The following is a 20,318-nucleotide window of genomic DNA, read 5'->3' as shown; positions in this document are numbered from 1 at the left end:
TTCCAAAACTTGGTATTCTCCTATTAAGAAGGGGTTGTTTTATTAATTAACATGATTAAGTGGTTTGAGCTGGAACGGCGTGGCCTGATTGCCGACGGTCAAATGATTAATTCACGCTATCGCCGGTGTCGTCACTGCTCGCCGAACGCCTTTTTGTCCCCGCTTTCATAACCACAACAAAGAGCTCTCATCCGCAGAGCAGATTCGCTGTCAAGCTGTGTTGTGCGAGGCATCGCCGCGTCTCCATGCATAGCGGTGTTTAACATGCAGCGGTTGTACTGATATCCGTGCGTGTCAGAGCTTTGAGTTTATTAGTTTGGCTTGTGGCTGTGATGTAACACAAGAAAACATGGCTTAATTATGAATGTGATGCTGCAATTCATCTCCCCCTAAACTTGTAAGTTGTAATTTTCTCAGTTTGTATAAAGGGTTGAAGTTTTCCAGGACCTGTTAGAACAGAAAAGCGTGTGTGGGGATTGCCATAAAAAGCACAGTCACTGATCACGAGACGCAGTCAAGCTCTTACAAAAGCATGTTCCCGATGATACTTCTGAACTTTATGGATATTGTGCTTTGAACCTGTCATTATACAACTTTAAGTTCTGTCCACGTTTAAAAACCACTTAGAAGAGCAGAGCTCAGAGCTGAAAAACTTTTAAAGCCACTGTTTGTGTTTGGTGCTTGAGGTCTGGTGCAGGCTGAATTATAGAGTTGTCAACAATAACCTGACACAGCTCCCAAAGCCTCACACCTCTTATTTGGTGGGCAGGGTTCGACCTCCTCTCCACTCTGCAACAAAGACTAAGAGCACCAGAGTTAATGCAGGCTTTGGTTTGGACACACGCAGGCCCAAACTGGGATGAGAAGGCCCAAATTCATGACAAATGAGGTGTCTGACCAGAGTCAGAGGTCCAGTTTACATCACGTTTCATGTGAAAATGAATCATTTTTACATTTTTATTGAAGGAAGCATTTCATGTTTGACAAGGGAACAGTTTGAAAATGATGTCCCTTTTCACAGAATCTTCAAAAATCCTTAAAATGATGTTGCGTCTTACTCACTGGGATGCAATGAAGTCCCCAAAATATCTCCAAAAAAACATCTGCATGGGTTTTCAATGTTATGTTTTTTTTTGTTTTTTTGTTTTTTTGGATTGGATAAAAAACCAAATCACACAACTTTTTCTTTAATTTCATAAAAATGTCAAAGTCATTGTGGATGTGTAAAACCCATCTTGAACCTTTCTCAGATTGTAGCTTCACCTTCAGCGTGTCAGTCCGGTCCTCATCCAACTGCCTCAACATTTCTTTTATGAGCTCCCTCTCGCTTGACGTCTGATGACCAAATGATTGCTTGGCATGCATGCAAACTTCAGGCCAATCTTGACTCAGATTTCCCCAGGAGATCATGCAACATGCTTGCAACATTCCTGCAACATAGACAAAGTCTATGGAAAACTGTCACTAATGACTGTATCTTCTCTTTGTTTTGTACCTTATGAGATTCTTCAGCATTGATGGTTGTCGTTTAAAAGTCTTTCATTTAAATTGAGCATAATCTCTGTTTATAACAAAACGCAACAAAACCCACATTAAAATGATTGATTAATACATGTTTTTGACAAAAAAGTTCAAATAATCATTCACAATTTCTCCAGCCACACATGGTCTGGAACAAACCATGTACAACCTAAAGATATTGCATTTTACAAAGCAGCAAGCAATTGTCCGTAATTCCAAACTGTAAAAGTTTTTCTGTTTAATGTTAAAATTAATACCCTGTGGAATTTTGTCAAAATACTTGCCAGAATTTTTTTTCTTTCTCCTGAGTGATTATTCCACCTTCTACGAATGTAAAAAAACATTCCTTTTTGGAGCTTTTCTGCCTGCAAACTGTGTAAGATTTTGATTGATAGATAAGGAGAGTAGCATTGTGAATCATGCAGCAGATCACAATGGACATTTCGATCTCCTTTTGACACCTTCTGCCTGGCGGCGACCTTGCGGTCATGACTGACCACTGGCCCTCTCTCTCATTTACCTGCTCGCGCTTTGAACTAAGCCCATCCTGCGGGGCGAACACATTTGTGAGGAAGGCCTCAGCCTGAAATTAGCATCACACCCTCTGCCCGCCATGGTCTCAGTAGGTTGTCATTACTGAGAAAGCCTTGGAGTTTTTCAGCCTTTTGAAGTGTGTCAGTACTTAGATGCTGGTGCCCTTTAACCTCGTTGGGCTTCTCCACTGTGTGTGTATGTCTGTGTGTGTGTGTGTGTGTGTGTGTGTGTGTGTCCATTTGGCTGGCCCATCTTTAAAGTTGCTCACTGGCCTGGCTGCAGCCAGGGGGTGAGCCACGGCATTGAGTAGTTTCAAATGGAACCAAACTAAGCCTATATGCAAACAAAACCCAGGGAATTAGGGGAACTAAGCTGGCCTGTTTCACAGTAACTCCTCGGCCAACACTGAGCCGCAGAAGAGGAGGGAGTGAAGGAGAGAAGGGAGGCCGGGGCAGAGCCAGGCTCTCCCGCTTCTCATGAATGGTCTGTTCTTTTAATTGTGTTGAACAAAACAACAGGGGCTAAGTAATGGGGTTTTAAAGCGAAGCACATTTGGATAGATTGTGTAACGCCCTGTGTGGGTGTGAAGCAAGGAGCAAGAGAGGGGAGAGAGAGGGAGACAGACACCGAGGGTGAGTGGGCGGTATTATGTGGCAAGAACAAAAGGCAAAAAGTTGGCAAACGGAGGCACCCATCGAAAAGCCTGGAACCAAACTGGCTGGCTAATTACTGACATGCATTGTCAAGGAGGAGGAAACACAACAAAACCGGGATAAAGATTAATTTTATACATCATCCTCCTCACTGTCAGGCACACACAAACAAATCCTGTAAATTGAAAATGAAAAAAAAAGGAAAAAAATAAGCGAGGCAAGCAGATAGAGGTAGAAGGGATCAGAGGGATAAAGCTATGTGAGTGTAACAGTACAAAGCAGAGTGAGTAAGACTTCCTTTATTCTGTCAATCCCCGCTCTCAAACACACGTCTTTGCGTTTTCTCGGCTGTCTTTCTCATGCCCTCGTGAAGAAAAGTAAAGAGTTCGCCGAGAGGATTGTTTATGAAACCAGAAGATAAAATAAATAGGCCTGAAGTACACTTAAAGTTGCTGACAGTATTCATATATTCAGACCAGATTTGGACGAGAAAGAGGTTTCTGAGGTTGTAAAGAAGGCCCGTATAGTATAGAAGGCGTTGTTGGAGAGCTAAAACTTGAGTGAGCCGTGATGCAGGGAAAGAGGTAGCGAGAGGAAAAGGTAGGACGGAGCGCTGCGATGATTAATATCTGTGTTTCATGTGGCGCGTGCTAACATCTCCTGACATGTTTGTTCTGCATCCGGCTCTCTCACTCTTTGGTCTGCCATCTTTTCCTCAATCTTTGCCTCTATTTTATTTTTTTTATTTTTTTATATTTTTTTTTTTTTTCATATCTCTGGTCTATTTTGACAAGTGTTTTGAAAAATCTCTTGTCATCCCCAAACTATGCCAGGCTGGTTTTCTCTTTCCCCGTGTTTTTTTTTTCTTTATTTTTCCTCTTTTCTCTCTCTCTCTCTCTCTCTCTCTCTTTTTTTTTTTTTTCATTACCACGGAGGTTTCGCGAGCGTACGCCGGCGATTTGGAGATGAAAGAGATGGAATCATCCCGATTCCTGCCCTGCCACTGAGCCGCTCAAACTCCCTGACAAAGCTGTCAGACTCCATTTTGGCTCCAGCTGCCAGAGTAAACTTGCTCTGCCATTTACAATCAACAAGAGGCAGCGCAAAGTCCCGCTCCAGCCCGTGTCAGAAAGCCTCCAACCGCTCGCCTCTTCACAGACATTAAAGTGGACTCTCTTCCCCTCTTTTCTGTCTTTACTGTACGTCTGTCTGCTTACATTCTGGCTCTTTTCTCTTTTCTTCTGGCTTTGTTGTGTGTTTTGCTGTAATTGCTCTGGTGGAAACACTGCTGAGTGTATTTAGATATGTTTATAGCCAGCATTCAGAATGTCTCCATGAAAAAAAAGAAAAAGAAAGAAAAACTAAACATTTGCAGCCATTCACACACATACATGCAATTTTGGTGTTAGCTTACTTTTTATGATTTTTTTGCTTTCATTCATCACTGACTATCCCCCTGGAGAAAGAAAATAACTACAGTATGATAATATGTTGCTTTAACATTTCTGCAGTATCTGTTTGGGGAGATTATAATGTAGGTATGTCTAAATATTTTAAGTTTTTTTCAAAGAGATAAGTCCTTGTGATTGTATATATTGTCGCATCGTACTAAGGCATTGTGTACCAGTCCACTTTGAAGGAAAGTCTTTATGTATAAATCACATTAAAAAGCAACTCCTGTCGATCAGGGTAAAATTAAAATTAATAAATATGTATCTGCATCTACAGTGCTGCTGATTCTATAGCATCAGCTCACACATTTATAGGACAATTATACACATAATGCAAGTGAAGGATGCAAACTCGTGTCCTGTTGACGTTCCCATGCTGCCTTGAAGGCAAAGGGTGGCTCCACAAAATACTTCTTTCCCTCCCACTTTTTCAGTTTGACATTTGATTTCAGTGATGAGGATAAACTAGCAAGAGTACTTTTGAAAGTATTTTTGCCAAATTTCCCTGAAGACCAACCTAACCTGCTGTCCCGCTCCTCTGTGATGACGCAGCGAAGGTGAAGCACCTAAACTGGAGAGAGAGCGAGAGAGAGAGAGAGAGAGAGAGAGATCCTGGCTTCTCTCCAGCGCTGGTGCTCCTGGTGTGAGAGAGGAAGAGCCTCCATTCTCTGGCTGAGCTTTTCATGTACAGACACTCGAGGGAGAAAGAAAGACAGAAATACACCGAGGTGAGAAGGTGCAACGCGATGTGTAATATGAACATTTTAGCTTTGACCCAGCTCCACCACCACCACCCGTCGTTGGAGTTGCTGCTATTATTCAATTTATGAGCTTGTCAGATCGATTGAAAGTTGATTTGTTTTTTCAAAGAAGGCATTTTAATGCATTTTCGGTTCAAATGCTCGTTTATTGACTCTAACTTCACAAATTTGACACTTTGATTCAGCTCCAAACCCAGTGACTAAGTCCAGATAACTTCTTCAAAACTTGTATTTTCTTTAAAACAGCAGAACAGTTGATGAGTATCATTGTGATCGCCTATTTTTCTACTTGAACTTTCCTTTGATTACAGTGAAATTCAGGACGCCTGGGCTTTCTGCTCGTAGATTTGCCTGAAGTTTTGCATCGGGTGAATGTTTGTCTGTTTTTTTCCCAATATAGCTTCACTTTACTTCATTTTACACAACTTCATTTTACCAGCTGGTGGTTTTTCGTATTACTCTGTGTTTTTGGTTGGGAATGAGAAGCTCCTGTTACAAACGTGTGACAAGCTGGTTAAATGTTCCCTATGAGTGGCAGTCTTATAACAGATATATGGTAGGGTTTTTTAATTTTCCAGTTAACATAAAGAATCCACAGGTCCTCATTGTGAGTAGTAGACATGCCAGTCCTGTCAGTGCCAACAGGATAGTAATAAACAGGTTAATGAAAGAATTATTACTTTGGTCTTTTATAACAAAAAATTCCACTTTTTTCTGACTTTTTTTTAACAAAACTAAACTTGATAATGAAAAGTAATAATGTACTGCAGCCAGGCTTTGAAATATTAAGTGGTATTCATTGTTTTCAGTGGCTAAACGATGCTTTAGTGTTTTTCCCAATAATTCTAGAGTTTGATTTCGGTGGTCTTCTCTCTGAAGCTCTGCATGAGCTGACGATCCCCACAGAAGCTGAAGGCTTCAGGCTGAAGTGACCGCACAGAGTCATGAGTCCACCACTGATGGCATTTTCCAAAAAGAAGGTCTGCTTTGAATCCCTTTCATCACTTTAAAATAAAATCGTATTAATAATTTGATTGTTTCTGCGTTACCCATTGAAACAGACGCCACGCCATTTCAATAAAACGCAGATCCTTCACCCGCTCCGTTGATTCCGCCCGGCCCAGCCCGGGCCGGTCTCAGCGTGGCCGAGCTCGGCTTGGAAACGAAGCGGCGCGTCCATAATCTCTGCGCCGGCATGTTAATTTTCAAGTCAAAGGGGCAGCTCCCTTTTCATCACGGCGGAGGCTGTGGAATATTCAGCGCGCTGCAGATGTTCATGAATAATGTCTGTGGCCAAACCCCTGGCTGAGGCCGGGGGGGTGTGGAGGAGGGAGAGGGAAGGGGGGGAGACGGCGAGGCGGAGGGACTGGGGTAAGGGGGGAGGAGGAGGAGGAGGTAGGGAGGCCAGATGAATTACACATAGGGGGGATCTGACAGGCGGCGTGAAGCTTTGTGATCATTCCAAAGTTCTAATAATCTCTCTCACCTTCTCCATCTCCCCAGTAATGAAAGAGAATAGGTGATTGCACCCCGGGCTATGTTCCCCGCGTAATGACTCCTCCAAAGGCACAGAGCCGCCAAGGAAAAATGAACTTTGAATGAGTGGCGAATTGGCTCTGACAGAGTGATAGACCATGACACAGATCCTGTAGCAAAACAGACGTAGTGCTAATTGATTATCAATATTTTAAGCAAAGTGATGAAAATAAGCATTAAGAGATGAGAAAGAGGGAAGAGAGAAGGGAGTGCGCAACACTACCGTGGTGTTGGATTGTGGGGGTTTTGCTGTCATTTGTCCGCTCTCCCTCCTTCTTTCTCGACACTCCTCCTCCCGCGGCCAGGCCGCCCTCCCCTCCGCTCCCTCTCCCGTGCATTCCTCCATTTGGTTTTTCTTCATTATATCTTCGGAGCTGACATTTTAGATTTAATTGTCAAATATGTCCCTGAACTTGTATTAATTTTCGAGCGTTTTGCTTTATTTATTTCTCCGGTCTCACCTGCTTTCTTGCCTCTGATGGTCCGCTGAGTCTTGTTATCAGGCCAGCATTAGTCACCTTGTCCCTCAGAGTGCGTACTATAGGGTTACAATTACTTATTCATGTTTTTCTTTGGGAAATCAAATAAATCACACACTGTATTTTTGCTACATTGCTGGCAACGTCCATGCAGAATTTATAACGCCGAATCAAAGAATAATGTGCCCTCTGTTAGACGTGCACACGCACACCAGTGCGCCCGGGCCATTGGCTCATCATTCATGAAGTCCACACCAAAGAGTGGACTGGAAGCAGCTGAGACCACCAAGTCTGTGTGTCTATTCTGCAGTGTGTGTTTGTTCCTGTAATGTGGTCAGTCGTGCCGGGCCCTATTGGCGCTGCCAGGGTCCCGGCTCTCCTGCCTTTCTTTTCTAAGTGGCCGCCCTTTTGAACCTCCTTGTGTCAGCGCCGCGATTAGCGGCTCCAGTTTACCTTTCATGTGCGGGGGTCCTGATAGATTTAGCCCCATCTACCGCCGCCACAACAACACACACACACACACACACACACACACACACACACACACACACACACACACACACACACACACACACACACACAGTGGTGTGCCATTACAATGGCATCCAGCAGGCTTTCAGCAGGGGGACCAGAGCCTTTTCTCCGCCATTCAACAGCACGCTCAAGTGCATTCACATTCGAATAAATGAACAGAAACACACGCAAACACACGCACGCGCTGGGCGGGCATATTTTGGTACTGAAATTGCAGAGCACAGCTAATAAATCACCACTCGGAACTGTTGGAAAAACTCATCTCAAGAGATATTTCACATCAAAGAAATTTAAGTACACAAACCTCACAGGAATTATTTTTTATATTGCTATGATGATGTTAGATTTGTATCAGGGGTGTTAAACTCTTGGCCCCTAGGCCAAAAGCTCCAGGGGGTTAAATCTGGCCTGCAGCATCGGACAAATGAAATATTTCAGACTGAACTTATTGTTTTTAAGGAATTGAGGGTGTTTGTAAAAGGATGCATTCAAAAGTTAAATAAATGTGAGCAATTTCGGACTCTGACATTTCCTAAGAATCCTTGAAAATGTTGACATAAACTGAGATCAAATCGATTTAAATTTTCAAACCAAGAAGGAACAAGTTGGTTGTACGTGACCATTGAACTGAGAGTCTACTTTTGAGCTCTGATGAATATTTACACATACTAGGAGCTACAAAAACAGATAATATTGTGGAAATGAAGCTCGTCATTTCATCTGAGCTTTATTATTGCTTTTGGGAAATGCAGTGCTGCTTTAGATGTAAAACATGACTCAATTTGAGCATACGTTGTGTGTATATTTAAAAGAAGAAAAGGCCGAAAAATCGGAAGAAAATATCAGAAAAGTTCAAACGTATGCTTTTGATTCTTTCTATTAACTCTCTTATGACTTGGACTTATTTATTTAGATTTTATTGATGGAGAAAGGTCAAAACATGTAAAGATAGCCCCTCAATATCTGGGGATTATTCAATTTCACTGTGTGTTTTTGAAGCTTATGTTACCTTCAGCCGAGCCTGATCTGATTGGACAGTTCTGGAAGATACGGCACATAGATCAGTGCACACATAGAGGCAAATGCTTCTCCAATAGATTGATTGTTTTTTTTTGTTTGTTTTTTTTTTACTTGATACTGTAAATAATCTCAGGGTTACTGTAATCAGAAATCTGAGACAACTGAGACAAGATGAAAATTTAAGGGTTAAAAGGTCACAATGTCATGTTTTGACTACATGTCTGTTTAGTGATGGGCTGCAATGATTAACGTTTTGTCTCTAGTGTTAGTGGTAATAATGAACATTTAGACGAAGTAAATTGTTCTTTTTCTTGTCTTTTTATTGTTTTCCTTTAGTATTTTTTTTAACCTCAGCACATCAGTCTACGTTACTTTACATCTCTGAAACTTCCTTATATATTAGATGTATTGCACATAAACTGGAAATATTATTTTTTGAAGTTTTAGCTCATAGCTCATTTCGTTATCGTTGATAACAAAAATGATTTCTCCCCAAATCAACAGTCCTAATGAGCCCAGTCAAAGTGTAAGAACTACTTTTTTCATTATATTTGCTGATTGAGCAAAGTAGCTCGTTTTTGTTGCTCATTGAAAGTGTTGAAACCTCAAGTGTGAGAAACAAAGTTTTATCACCACTTTTGAAATGTCGCGGCGGAGCTTCTCAGGATCACACGGTGAAAGCATGCGACGCACAAGGTAAAGAAAATGTTGCAGGAGAGAGTTTAAAGCGAAAGATGTTAGGAGCAAGATAGAAGCGAGCCACATGAAGGAGATAAAAGAGAGAGCAGAGAGGCGTGAGGAGGAGACAGTGGCGTGTGGAGATGCGACAGGGTTGAAGTTGAGGGTGAGATGTCATTCAGAGGCCCCAGGATGCTTAATATTTCACCGTGTGATCCCTGCATTATGGATTTGGTCTGATTGCCCTCTCAAGACCTCAGTTATGCACTTACTCGCTGATTTCTCTGAAGTTATCATGACACAACTTTTGTGCTGCTCTTGAAGGCAACGCCCACCGTCCTGCCAAGCCAGTAAACAGCCGCTTCTACAGCAAGCAGGCACATATCAATGTCGTAATTAAATTTCTGCTGAAAGACAAAATCATTTATAATTTACATATGATTTTTCCACAGTGCAGTTTCAAGGCTGAACTCTGTTTGACCTGCTAACATTATGGAGGCTTTGTTGTTAGTTTTGTTTTCTTCTCTTTCTTTTTTTTTTTTTTGTCCCCTAAGGCTTGTCGATTATATATTTCTGTATGTGAGGTGCTGTTTTTGAGCTTGTGGACATCTGCGGGTGTTCCTCAGGTGTGTGTGTGTGTGTGTGTGCACAGCCCGTGGCGAGGCACGGTCCTTAGAGTAACCCCTCCCGTCTTGATCTCCCTGACCGCTGGAGGCCTCGGCTCCTCCAGAGGTTTCTGGTGGATCCCCTCTCAGGCCCAGGGGTCCAGGATCTGCACGGGTGGAGGTGCACAATCAGTGTACATTTCGCTCTTGGGCGGAGAGGGCAAGCTGTGGTGCTGGGTCCGTGCCCACCCACTTGCATCAGGAAAGCCTCGCTGCTCATCTTATTTACCCGCGTCAACCCCAGAGCTGCTTTTCAAGGTTTCCCTGTGAGGTAGTGAGACGCAGACCCTTTATATCGTCTGCTGCTGTTAATGAGGCCACTCTCTCTTACTCACAGTCTGACTTAATGTTTATTCGAAACGATCATGGTTTTGTTTAAATCTGTCCCCTGATAAATAAGGCTGAAGGTTCAAGTCCCGGATGGGCCTTTCTGTGCAGTGTTTGCATGTTCTTATGCGTGGTCTTTCTGCGAGTGCTCTGACTTCCTCCAACAGCCCACATTACATCAGTTTGAGGGTCACTGGTGACTCTGACCTCTCATTCACCAGCAGGTCTGATACGAAGCCTGACACACATTTGAAATGTCAGTATATGCAACAGTCAAGTCGTTTCAATCAGCGGAAGCTAAAGTCGAGATGAAGCTTTGATTAATTTTAATTTATCCAGTCCAGTAGAACTGCTGTTACTATTCTCTAAAGCAGTCTAAAAACTTTTACCTTTTACCTGCTCTACTGTCAACCTTCAAGTGTTCTTTATGCTGCCAGGCCACACTGGTCAACCACCTTTACTATCTACCCGGTGAACGTCGTCCCAAAGGGGGCGGAGTCTTATTACATTATATTTCAGCGTGTGGGCCACACATGACAGTTTGACCCCGACGCTGGCGGAGCCTCACCGCTGAGTCAATTCACTGAGTGTTCCAGCCTATTGTTTCATGCTCAGCCAACCATTGCGCTTCTCCTCTAATGTTTAGTAAAGGCATTGGCCTGTACAGTCTCACAGTACTGTAACAGATGCTCCTCCTGGAGTTCACATACAGTTCCCAGGATTTCTCAGCTTTAGATTTTCTGTAGGATACAGGAGCTTCTGTTGTGGAGATGCTCTGATCAAATCATCATTAGGAGCCATCATGTTACGTCAGAATTGTTATTTCCTCTGTCAGTGGCCGTAATATTATGCTGATCGGTGTTAATGATCAGTTTATCATTTCAGTTTTTAGACTTGATTATGTTTAAGCACATACACACAGGAGGTCAACTTCCATCAGTTTTATTTTACTCTATTTTGTTTGCAGTAAGAAGCTTTGCCTTGGGACTTCGTAACTATATGAATGTGTTTTTTGTGCACAGCGGGAAGGAGGATGTTTACATCCAGTCCACCCCATGTTTGCCTTTGGTTATTAGGATCGGCTGGATGCAGAATCTAAATTTCAATTGTTTGAGTTTTTATGCAGTGAAATAAAGTCTGTTTTTTTTTCCCCTTCCCCCTTTCATACGAATCTCTTTTTAATTCTTCTCCTGCTTGAGACTGACAGATGCAATCGCAGCATGATCTCTGAAGGGAAAATACAAACAAGGAGCCCAGGTGTTTGGAGTTAGGAGCCCGATTTAAAGAATGAATGGAACAAGTGTTGCATAAGCAAAACGCCATAGGTCTGAGCGTTGCTCCTGACATAGAGAATAATAGAGAAAGCTTAATTCTTTCATATATCACACATGTCAACGCAGTCTGTCACAGCAGGAGTGTTCAGCACCTTCTACTCGCTCCTTTGTTTTGACACGTGATTTTGAAAGTGAGGATGAGTGAAAACTTGGTGGAAACTCAGAGAGACAGCAGTAGAAAATCAGGAGGTCAGAAGGATGACCTTTAACCCTTTCACATTGTACTTTTTTCTGTAGACATCTTGTGACGCTACTGTTTCTAAATGTATCTTCTTTACACATGTAGTTCTGCATCCGCATGATCTTTTGTTTGAGTCAGCGGTGACAAAGAAGCGCGTTTTGGATCAGAAGTTCACAGGTTCGAACCCCACAGTGGACTGGTCACCACTGACCCCCATCAACTCGTCCTATTGTGGCTGCTTATCACGTCCTAGAAATAGGATCGGTAAATGCAGAAAAAGTCATTTCCCCAAGGGGATTAATAAAGTGAGATTAGTATTCTATCCAGTGTAACATTATTTCATGTTTAACTGTATTCTTATGTTTTTTTCTATCTTTTTTTAAAGCTTGATCCTTGTTACTTTTTAGCATTTTTAATAATGAAAAATATCATATTACTTCTTTGAAATTTTCTTTTGTCTTAGTAGAATAAAAATAATGCCTTTTTAAATTTATTACAGATAGTTTTAAAAGACACTATGAGCCCTGTGTAAAATTTAATTAAAAAAAGTTTAAAAACGGATGGTATAACACACCTCCACTGGTTGATAGGTTAAGTGAAATAACAGAAGTTACAATGTCAGAAGAATCATTCAAGAGTTTTCTCAACCAAAAAGCTGAGCAGGAAGTTAAAGGTTTGAAGAAAATTTGATCAAAAGAGCAGCTCCAACAGCCGTTATTGTTTGAAAACCATCAGGAAAATCTGACATTTAACCAGTTACACCTTCCGTGAGACGGAGTGTGTGTGGTGTGAGAATTTGTGAGCCAGATCCTGGGTTCACGGGGCTCATGCTCGCCCCACAGTTTGAAAACCCCAGCTGTAGACAGTCACTCTTCACTGAAGCATCCATTACACCACAGGAGGAGAAGACTTAATTGATGGACCCTCCCAGCTTCTCAATATAGCAGTGATACAAAAAAAAAAGCTTCTTTCCAACGATGGCAAATGAATAATTGATTGATTTTGTAAGATATCTCTCTCTAATTGTTTAGTTTGTAAATATTTCATGGGTGTCATTAATTCAGCTTGATGACAGAGGAAAAGGGAAGCCCTTGATAAAGATCATTCAGGTTTAGGTCTCCTGTCCTCTGCCTGCAGAATTAGACGATCAAATGTCTGCGGCTCAGACGCACTCATTCATATACACTGTGTTTGTAAACTGATTACAATTTCGCATGTCGCTTTTTATCAGGAGACTTTCCTCAGAGCGGAAACACGACTTGCACAATCTCATGAATTCACTGCCGCCGGGATACGCGCTCCCCTCCAACGGTCTCATGTGTTCCCCTGCTAAACATTCAAATCCCCTCTCGCTGTGTCTCCTCACATCCAATCAGGGCCTCCCGTGGTAAATTACAGCTCACTGCTGCATGAGGTGAGCAGGTCTTCATACAGAGTCCTGTGGAAACCCACAGCCACCTGCAAGCACACAGGGCCTGGCCAGAGCCTCCTGCATGTGTTGTCTGTGCACTGTGCCACCTAGTGGCCACTGGCGATGTTGCATTTCTACAGTATGCATTTAACCTTTCCACCTGCTGCAGTTTTGCTCTGTTTTTGCTTCATGGATCAGATGCTTATGACCATAAAAAAAAAAGGGTTTTGCCTCACATGTGTTGTTGATTCAAGGTTCGGTTTTAGTATTTCTTATTGTTGCACAGTAATATTTATGTCCTCCCTGCTGTACCCAGCAGGACTTAAAAATACATCTGCTGAAAGTTTAGCATCAGATGTTGTTTTGTGGAGAAGTAGCTCTGCGATGGTAGTTTGTTATAAGTTTCAATTTAAAAGCCTCTCAATGAAGAAAAAAATATTTCTTTGCACTGCTCAAAACCAGTCAGAACTTGTAAAATATCAACCAATTCATTCATTCTGTCATGTTGTACCTGCAGCCAATGACACCCAATGTGCCCCTGATCAAATTGTTGATCAGATTTGCTGCTATTTAAATTATACATACTGTACGTATCACTGAAGAAAGCTTTACTGTCCCATTTGTCATAACGTTGCCTGAAAATCATGAAAATAAAAAAATACAGAATCTCAAAATATTCTAATGTTTTGTAATGTTTTTCACAGAAGTCCATAATTTTAACAATTAAAAGCCTTGAAACTTTTAGTTTTTATATGTTGTGAGTGCAGAAATAACTGACAAAATAATTAGTGTTTTACTGATATGCAGATTTTGGGTGATGGAAATGGATTTCCTAACTTTGCAACAAACTACCAGTGATACGCAGCTGTTTGGGTTATTCATCAGCAAATGAAATGCTGCCTAATAGATTAGTGTGGTAAGTGTATGAGATTTGATTTTTTTTTTTTTTTTATTATTTCACTGCATCATGTTGGGAAGTGGCTTTCACAGGATATTCTTCTTCGGCACGTCGTCTGTTTCCTGTCTGTCCTCCCGGCAGTTTTCAGCGTGTCTCACCACCTCCCTGTCAGACCTGTTTAAAAATAAGTTAGCGTTCGTACCTGTCTCTGTTTTCCTATCGCGGCCCTTTTCTCCCGGTGTGCCAGCATGTCCGTCCGTCTGTCTGCCTGTCCTCCGCTCCGTCTGTCTCCTCTTTATTTTTTTTTTATTTATTTGTGCTCGACGCCGTCTCTCTCTGGTATTCGGCGCGGTTCGGAGGCCCGGCTGCCGAGCTTCACTGTAAAGTGCTGGGCTGATTGGAAGGGACATTTTTCCAATGGCACCGCGCTGCCTCTAATATTCTGTTTGTCGTTGGCTGTGAGGCTGATTTATCACGCCTCCTCTCCTGCTGACATTCAGATTCACTTTGATTGGCGGCTGGACGAAACGACACCCACCGCTGCAAGCACCGCGAACATCAGTGTGCCGCGCACACACACACACAGAGCGTCGGATGCAATGCTCTGCATACTCGCAGTCAGGTATACAGTGGATATGAAAATGCCTGCTCCGCCAACACATTCCCACTTACATTCATGACATGAAGACATGCACTCGCATACATATACTTATAAACTTGCACCAAATGCTCACAGACTAAGTGAGTAACTGTTGGGCTGAACTCTGTGCTCAGCATGCTAGTTTGCGAGTGTTGTATTGAGTTTATTGAACGACGTGGGCAGACTACTGCTCTTTTGTTGTTCTCTCACCTCACGAACTCTATAATATGATAGCCTTTCTCACTTCTAATACTCACTTACTGTACCCGGCCTTAGGCCCAGGCAACCACACTCTAGCGTTGAATAACACCACCACCACCACCACCACCCCCAATCCCTTCTTAATAACTCTATAACTCACCTCAGCCTTAGATTTAATTGCTTATCTGTGTGTAAACGTATTAACCCTCTGCTGTATCTGTTTTGCTGCCGTCCCGGGGGCCCGACAAGCCTCTCTGACTGCCGCGCCTTACATCCAATGAATAGTCCTTCTCTGAGCGGTAATAGGGAATCAGCATCGTAGCAGCAAGCATTGGCGGCATGTAAGAGATAAATCAGATTGGGGGTCTTGCTTTGCCAGTTTATTGAATCTAAATTGCGTGCGCGCTTGGCCCCCGCCGGCCCTACACGGCCCATCCATCTCCCGGCTGATAATGGAGCGGGCCCGATTCCACCTGGTGGGAGCATTATTACATTTCCCCTCTAACGAGACCCAGCTAATCCTGCCAAGGGAGGAGGACAGAGGAGGAGAAGAGAGAAGTGAGGAGGGATGGAAAACGTAGGGAGAATAGGAGAAGAAAGGAGGAAAACAAGGGAGGAGAGGAGAGATAGAAGAGGTGGAAAAAAAGGAAAAAGAAAAGATGCATCCTGGCAGCCTGCCTCTGCCTCCCACTCTCCCTCTTTCTCTCTTTCTCACTTTCTTCCTCTCTGCTGCTTCGCATAAAACATCTTCCAGCGCCATCGGAGCTACATGGCCCCTGGGCCCCTGAGCTGCAATTACACTCATAATCACAATGCGATTTCACTGAGGCTCTCCGCCCCTTCTCGCCGCCGTCCCCCGTCTTCCCCTCCGCCCCTGCAGCCAAGACTGAACGAAGTCTAAATGAAGTGAAAGGCCTCTCCTCTCCCCAACACCCGGCCGTTTATTACCCGCTTTAATAAAAGTCCATCACGGAATTACCGTACAATGAACTGGATCCACTAAGTTGCCCAGGAATACACTTCCAATAAGTGCTCCGTACACACACACACACACACACACACACACACACACATACTTGCCACATAGGTGCAGCTGCTAATTGTTTGACAAGCTCTTCATAACCGTAATGATAAAAGGCATTCCGCGACGGTGCGGCAAAGTATGTTGCTGCAATGTATTATTCCGTGGTTAATCTTTTTTTTTTCTTTAAAGCCGAGCTTCTTATTGATGTAATTAAATCATATCCCTGGCTCAGCGCTCAGGCCTACTTTCATTGTTTTGAGGGGGCAGGAGCCCCGTGAGGCAGTGCACTGATGAGAGATGGATAAACAGTTTGATTTGCTGCTATCGCCCCCAGGCACAGTGTACTGGAGAGATGAGCAAGAGAAGGAAGAGAAAGCATTAAAAACCGGGGAGGGGTGGGATAGGGCAAAACAGAAGGAGAGAACTGAGCGAGAGGATGAGAGAACCTGTTGGGGGAGGGATGAAGGGATAGAGGTGGAGGATAAACATGCAAAGAAAAAGAGGCGACAAATCACTCCTGTTGTTTGTTGCACACGTTTTGTGTGCGCGCAGTGCAGAGCTCTCTCTCTCTCTCTCTCATATTTTCACTTGTTTGTCTGTTTCCCTAGCTGTTTTAGCTCTTCCTTTATCCTACATGGCCCCCGTCTATCTGCCCATCCCTCCCTCCGCCCCTCCTCTTCCTCCCCGTCTCTCCTCCACTCCATCACACCACCAATACCGCTCCGCCGTCTACCTGCCTCTCGCTAGCCCCGAGCAAAGAGTGAACTGAAGAACACAGAGCGCTTCATTCACACACACACACACACACACACACACACACACACACACACACACACACACACACACACACGTGCATACAAACAAATACACATCTGTGCATACAAACCAGGAAACTCTTGATTGTAGCTGCAGAGAGATGAAAGGTTGTGCACGCCATATTTGGTGCATAAAGACACAAAGTTACCCCCATCGTTCCTGCGCTTGCCAAGAGAAATAGATTGGCTGCTGTCGATTTTTTGTGCCCCCCCCCGTGCGCGCACACAGGCTCATGCACATAAACACACACACAGGCATGCCCTAGCTGAGGGAGGTAGAGGAGGGTTCAGTCGGGTTCAGTCATCCATGTAGAGTCATTGTTAGTAAAGATGCGGAACCTCCAGACTTAACCAGCCGTAACAGCAGTGTGACGGGTTCTTTGTCTACGCCAATTACTGAACAAAAACAACAGTGCAGTCACAGAGAGACTCACACAACCCATGGCCTCCTGCGCACACACACACACTCGCACACACACAAACGTATGCTTCGTATTTTCATGCAATTTTTTTTTTTTCTTTCCCCCCACTTTTGGTGCAAACTCTTAACAGACACAATCAGACACAACACCCAAAACACACACGCCCGTGCAGGCATCTCGAGTGGTGCAATAAACCGCATTTGGACACCCACAGCTGTGCCCTAACACAAACACGCTGTAAGCGCACACAAACACTTACACCCACTCCTATATTGTATTAACTTCCCCAAAACAGTGCAGCACTCTCATTCTCTTCCTCCCCCTTCTGTCTCTTGACTGCTCACTCCTTCTTCTGTTTCTCTTCCCTCTTTTTTTTTTTTCTTCTCAAAGTTTAAACTCATTAAGTGTAATGATATTGGAGACTCAATTTTACATAGCTCACTCATCAAGCGAGTGAGATAGCAATAAAGGCGAATGGCTCCGCAGAGGCCCTAACGCTGCAAAATAAATGATGCGTCGCAGCGGAAATGTAATTAATTTAGAGGCAGTATTGATAGTCCTGCCATACACAGCATTATATTTTTTAATGTGGCTTAACATCTTGATTATTCAGAGGGAAAAGGTGGAGGAGAAAGGGATCGGAGACAACACGGTTCATGATGAGACGCGCCTAAGATGCCCTGACGAGTGTTTACTCCCGCCGCCTCACTTTCTCTTAAGCTTTTCATTACGCCAAGACGATAAACACCTCTCAGGAAGAAATGCTGACTTTTACTGAGGTACAAGGGGAAAAAAGAGCCGCGTGCTGCCTGCCAGAGAGGAGAGGAAGCCATTATTGAAATTTGGGTTGATTTGTGTGCTCACTCTTCATTCAGAGGGAAAGCTGGTGTTATATTTTACTTCAGTCTCTGTGATGAGTGATTAGTGTTGTTTGTTTTGTTTTTTTTCTAAGATGAACTTTAAACCTTGTCTATACAAAGATGTTCTTCGAGCTGCTACAATTTAATCTCTTTTATTTTTCGATGTTTGGTTTCATAGTTTCATGGTTTTGGATTCATGCAGTTCATGTAACCCCGCGGTTTTACTCAAAATTCAGTTTTTTGTTTTTTTTTCACATAACTATGAAACATTTTAAGAACTACAAGAAAAATATCTGGGTGGAGATGAGGAAATGTTGGTTTGCAATATCAACAACATGTACATTACTGAAGTTTTATGAAGTTACTCTTCACACTGCTCTTATTAATGCATAATACAAAAAAACTAACTCTCCTAACTTTATTTGAACACAAAAAAGTTGTTTTAAGAGTAATCTACAATGTTGAAGGACGATATATAAGCGTGTCTTTCACTCTCACTGCCTGGGAGCTGCTATTACTATTTTACTTTAAAATACAGTAGCTCTAATTACTGTGAGAAGGAGATAAAGTTTATTTCCCCCCAACAGGTGACACACAAGTCAGACATAATATATACATATTGCATCATATGGACTATTATTTATATTATAGCAAATATTTCAGGGTAAATGTATATATATATATATATTCCTTGTTACTTTTATTGGTTTTCAAAAATTGTTTGTGTGAATTATTGAGAGGTTTCTGAAGATTTAACTCTGCTGTGTGTTTTCTTTTTGTCTTCCAGCGAAGACAGACGAGGCGCTGAGAGCCAAACTAGCCAAGAGAGAGGAGGAAGCCCGAAAGAAACAGGAAGAAGGTGAGCTACGTGTGTGTGTGTGTGTGTGTGTGTGTGTGTGTGTGTGTGTGTGTGTGTGTGTGTGTGTGTGTGTGTGTGTGTGTTTGTATCAGTTGTTTGTCCGACGCTTCACACTCACTGTTATCGCTCCAAAGTGACAATGCAGCCACACAGAAAATCAAAAAGCAACTCCTTACCCGTGAAATGTAACAGAAATGGAAGTATTAAAGTTGTTGGCACGATAACAGTTGAATAATTAAAATATTTCAAGAAAGGCTTTGTTTTATATTTTGTTCTCTATCAAAAAAGTATTCAATTCTAATTTTGAGGAGTGGGAACAGAAAATCCAGGAGAAATAAATAAATAAATAAAATACCTGTGGGCAGTGAGACATCTGTTGCTCAACTTCTGTTTTTAACACGGTTGTCTAAACTCAGCTGGATCGACTTCAACTGACGAAAACAAGAAGACAAACTCCTAATTTTCATAAACCGTCATGTTATTCCTGTGATATATGATTGTGAACGTGATGGCTGGAAATCTGCTGGTATTCCAATCAGAAAAGCCTCTGAGGCTCTGCAGCATCAGCGATTATACACATTTTTACTCTTCTAATATGTTTGTATTAACACATTAACATCCCGTGTCTTTATCGCGCCACTTCTGCTTCCAGAGATCATCCATACTTTGCACAACATCAACTCCGGGGGCTGATTACACTTTATTAAGAAGGCTGTAATCTACATAAAAGTGCATCGCAGAAATTCAAAAATGTGCTTTGCAAAGCAGGCTGTAAATTTAACCTGAACCTCCTCTCTACCACCAGCACGGGACACACAAAAATACACGCACATACACAAAAAGATCATCCTGATATACATTTAAATAAAGTCAAGAGTGATTTGCTGTGGATATGCTAACTGTAATAAAAGTCCTCGGATAGAATAATGACCTCGGTCCCTTTCTGACCGGGGCTTGATATAAATGAGAATATTAAATGTGCTGTTGTCAACACACTGTGTGCATGCGTTTGTATGTGTGTGTGAGTGTGTGCACGCACAGGCGTGTGTGTTCGAGTCATTTGTTCTGGTGTAGGCGTTTTTATATCGCTGGACCCTCCCGCCTCTCTCTTCGTGTAATTTTTTTTTTTTTTTTTTTTTTTTTTTTGTCTTTGCATTGAGGATGCATGGCAGCGTGACCTTTAAAGTTAGCTGACCTTTTAGCCAAATGAAAGTCCAGCCATCAGAAACTAATTAGCCCTGCACTCTTGCTTTAGTCCCCCAGTTCCGGGAAGAATTGATTCGCTCCTTCTCTCTCTGTTGCGCCCTGTTTTGTTTTTGTCTACTCTTTTTTTTTTTTCAGCTTCTCTGCCATTTTCACGTTAATAATATTCATTTCTCATGGTCTTGGTTCACTGTTTCGCCTCGTTTTTTTTTTTTTTTTTTTCCTAGTTTATTTTTCTCATACTCTCCTTCTTCTGTTTGTCCGCATCAACTTTTTTTTGCACCTCTCCTCAGCTTTTTTCTGCTTTTTTT

General features: G+C 42.6%; 1 protein-coding gene across 1 annotated transcript in view; it reads left to right on the top strand.

Moving 5' to 3' along the window:
• The window catches only part of rsrc1 (arginine/serine-rich coiled-coil 1), a 133,996-nt gene that overhangs the window by 90,488 nt on the left and 23,190 nt on the right, over positions 1 to 20,318 (top strand). Inside the window, exon 7 of the mRNA XM_030108446.1 lies at positions 18,733 to 18,804. Coding sequence (XP_029964306.1) covers positions 18,733 to 18,804 — 72 coding nt within the window. The remainder of the gene's footprint in view (positions 1 to 18,732; positions 18,805 to 20,318) is intronic.

Source organism: Salarias fasciatus, chromosome 14 (assembly GCF_902148845.1).
Source record: "Salarias fasciatus chromosome 14, fSalaFa1.1, whole genome shotgun sequence".
Taxonomy (NCBI): Eukaryota; Metazoa; Chordata; class Actinopteri; order Blenniiformes; family Blenniidae; genus Salarias; species Salarias fasciatus.
This window is presented reverse-complemented; position numbering and strand designations above follow the sequence as displayed.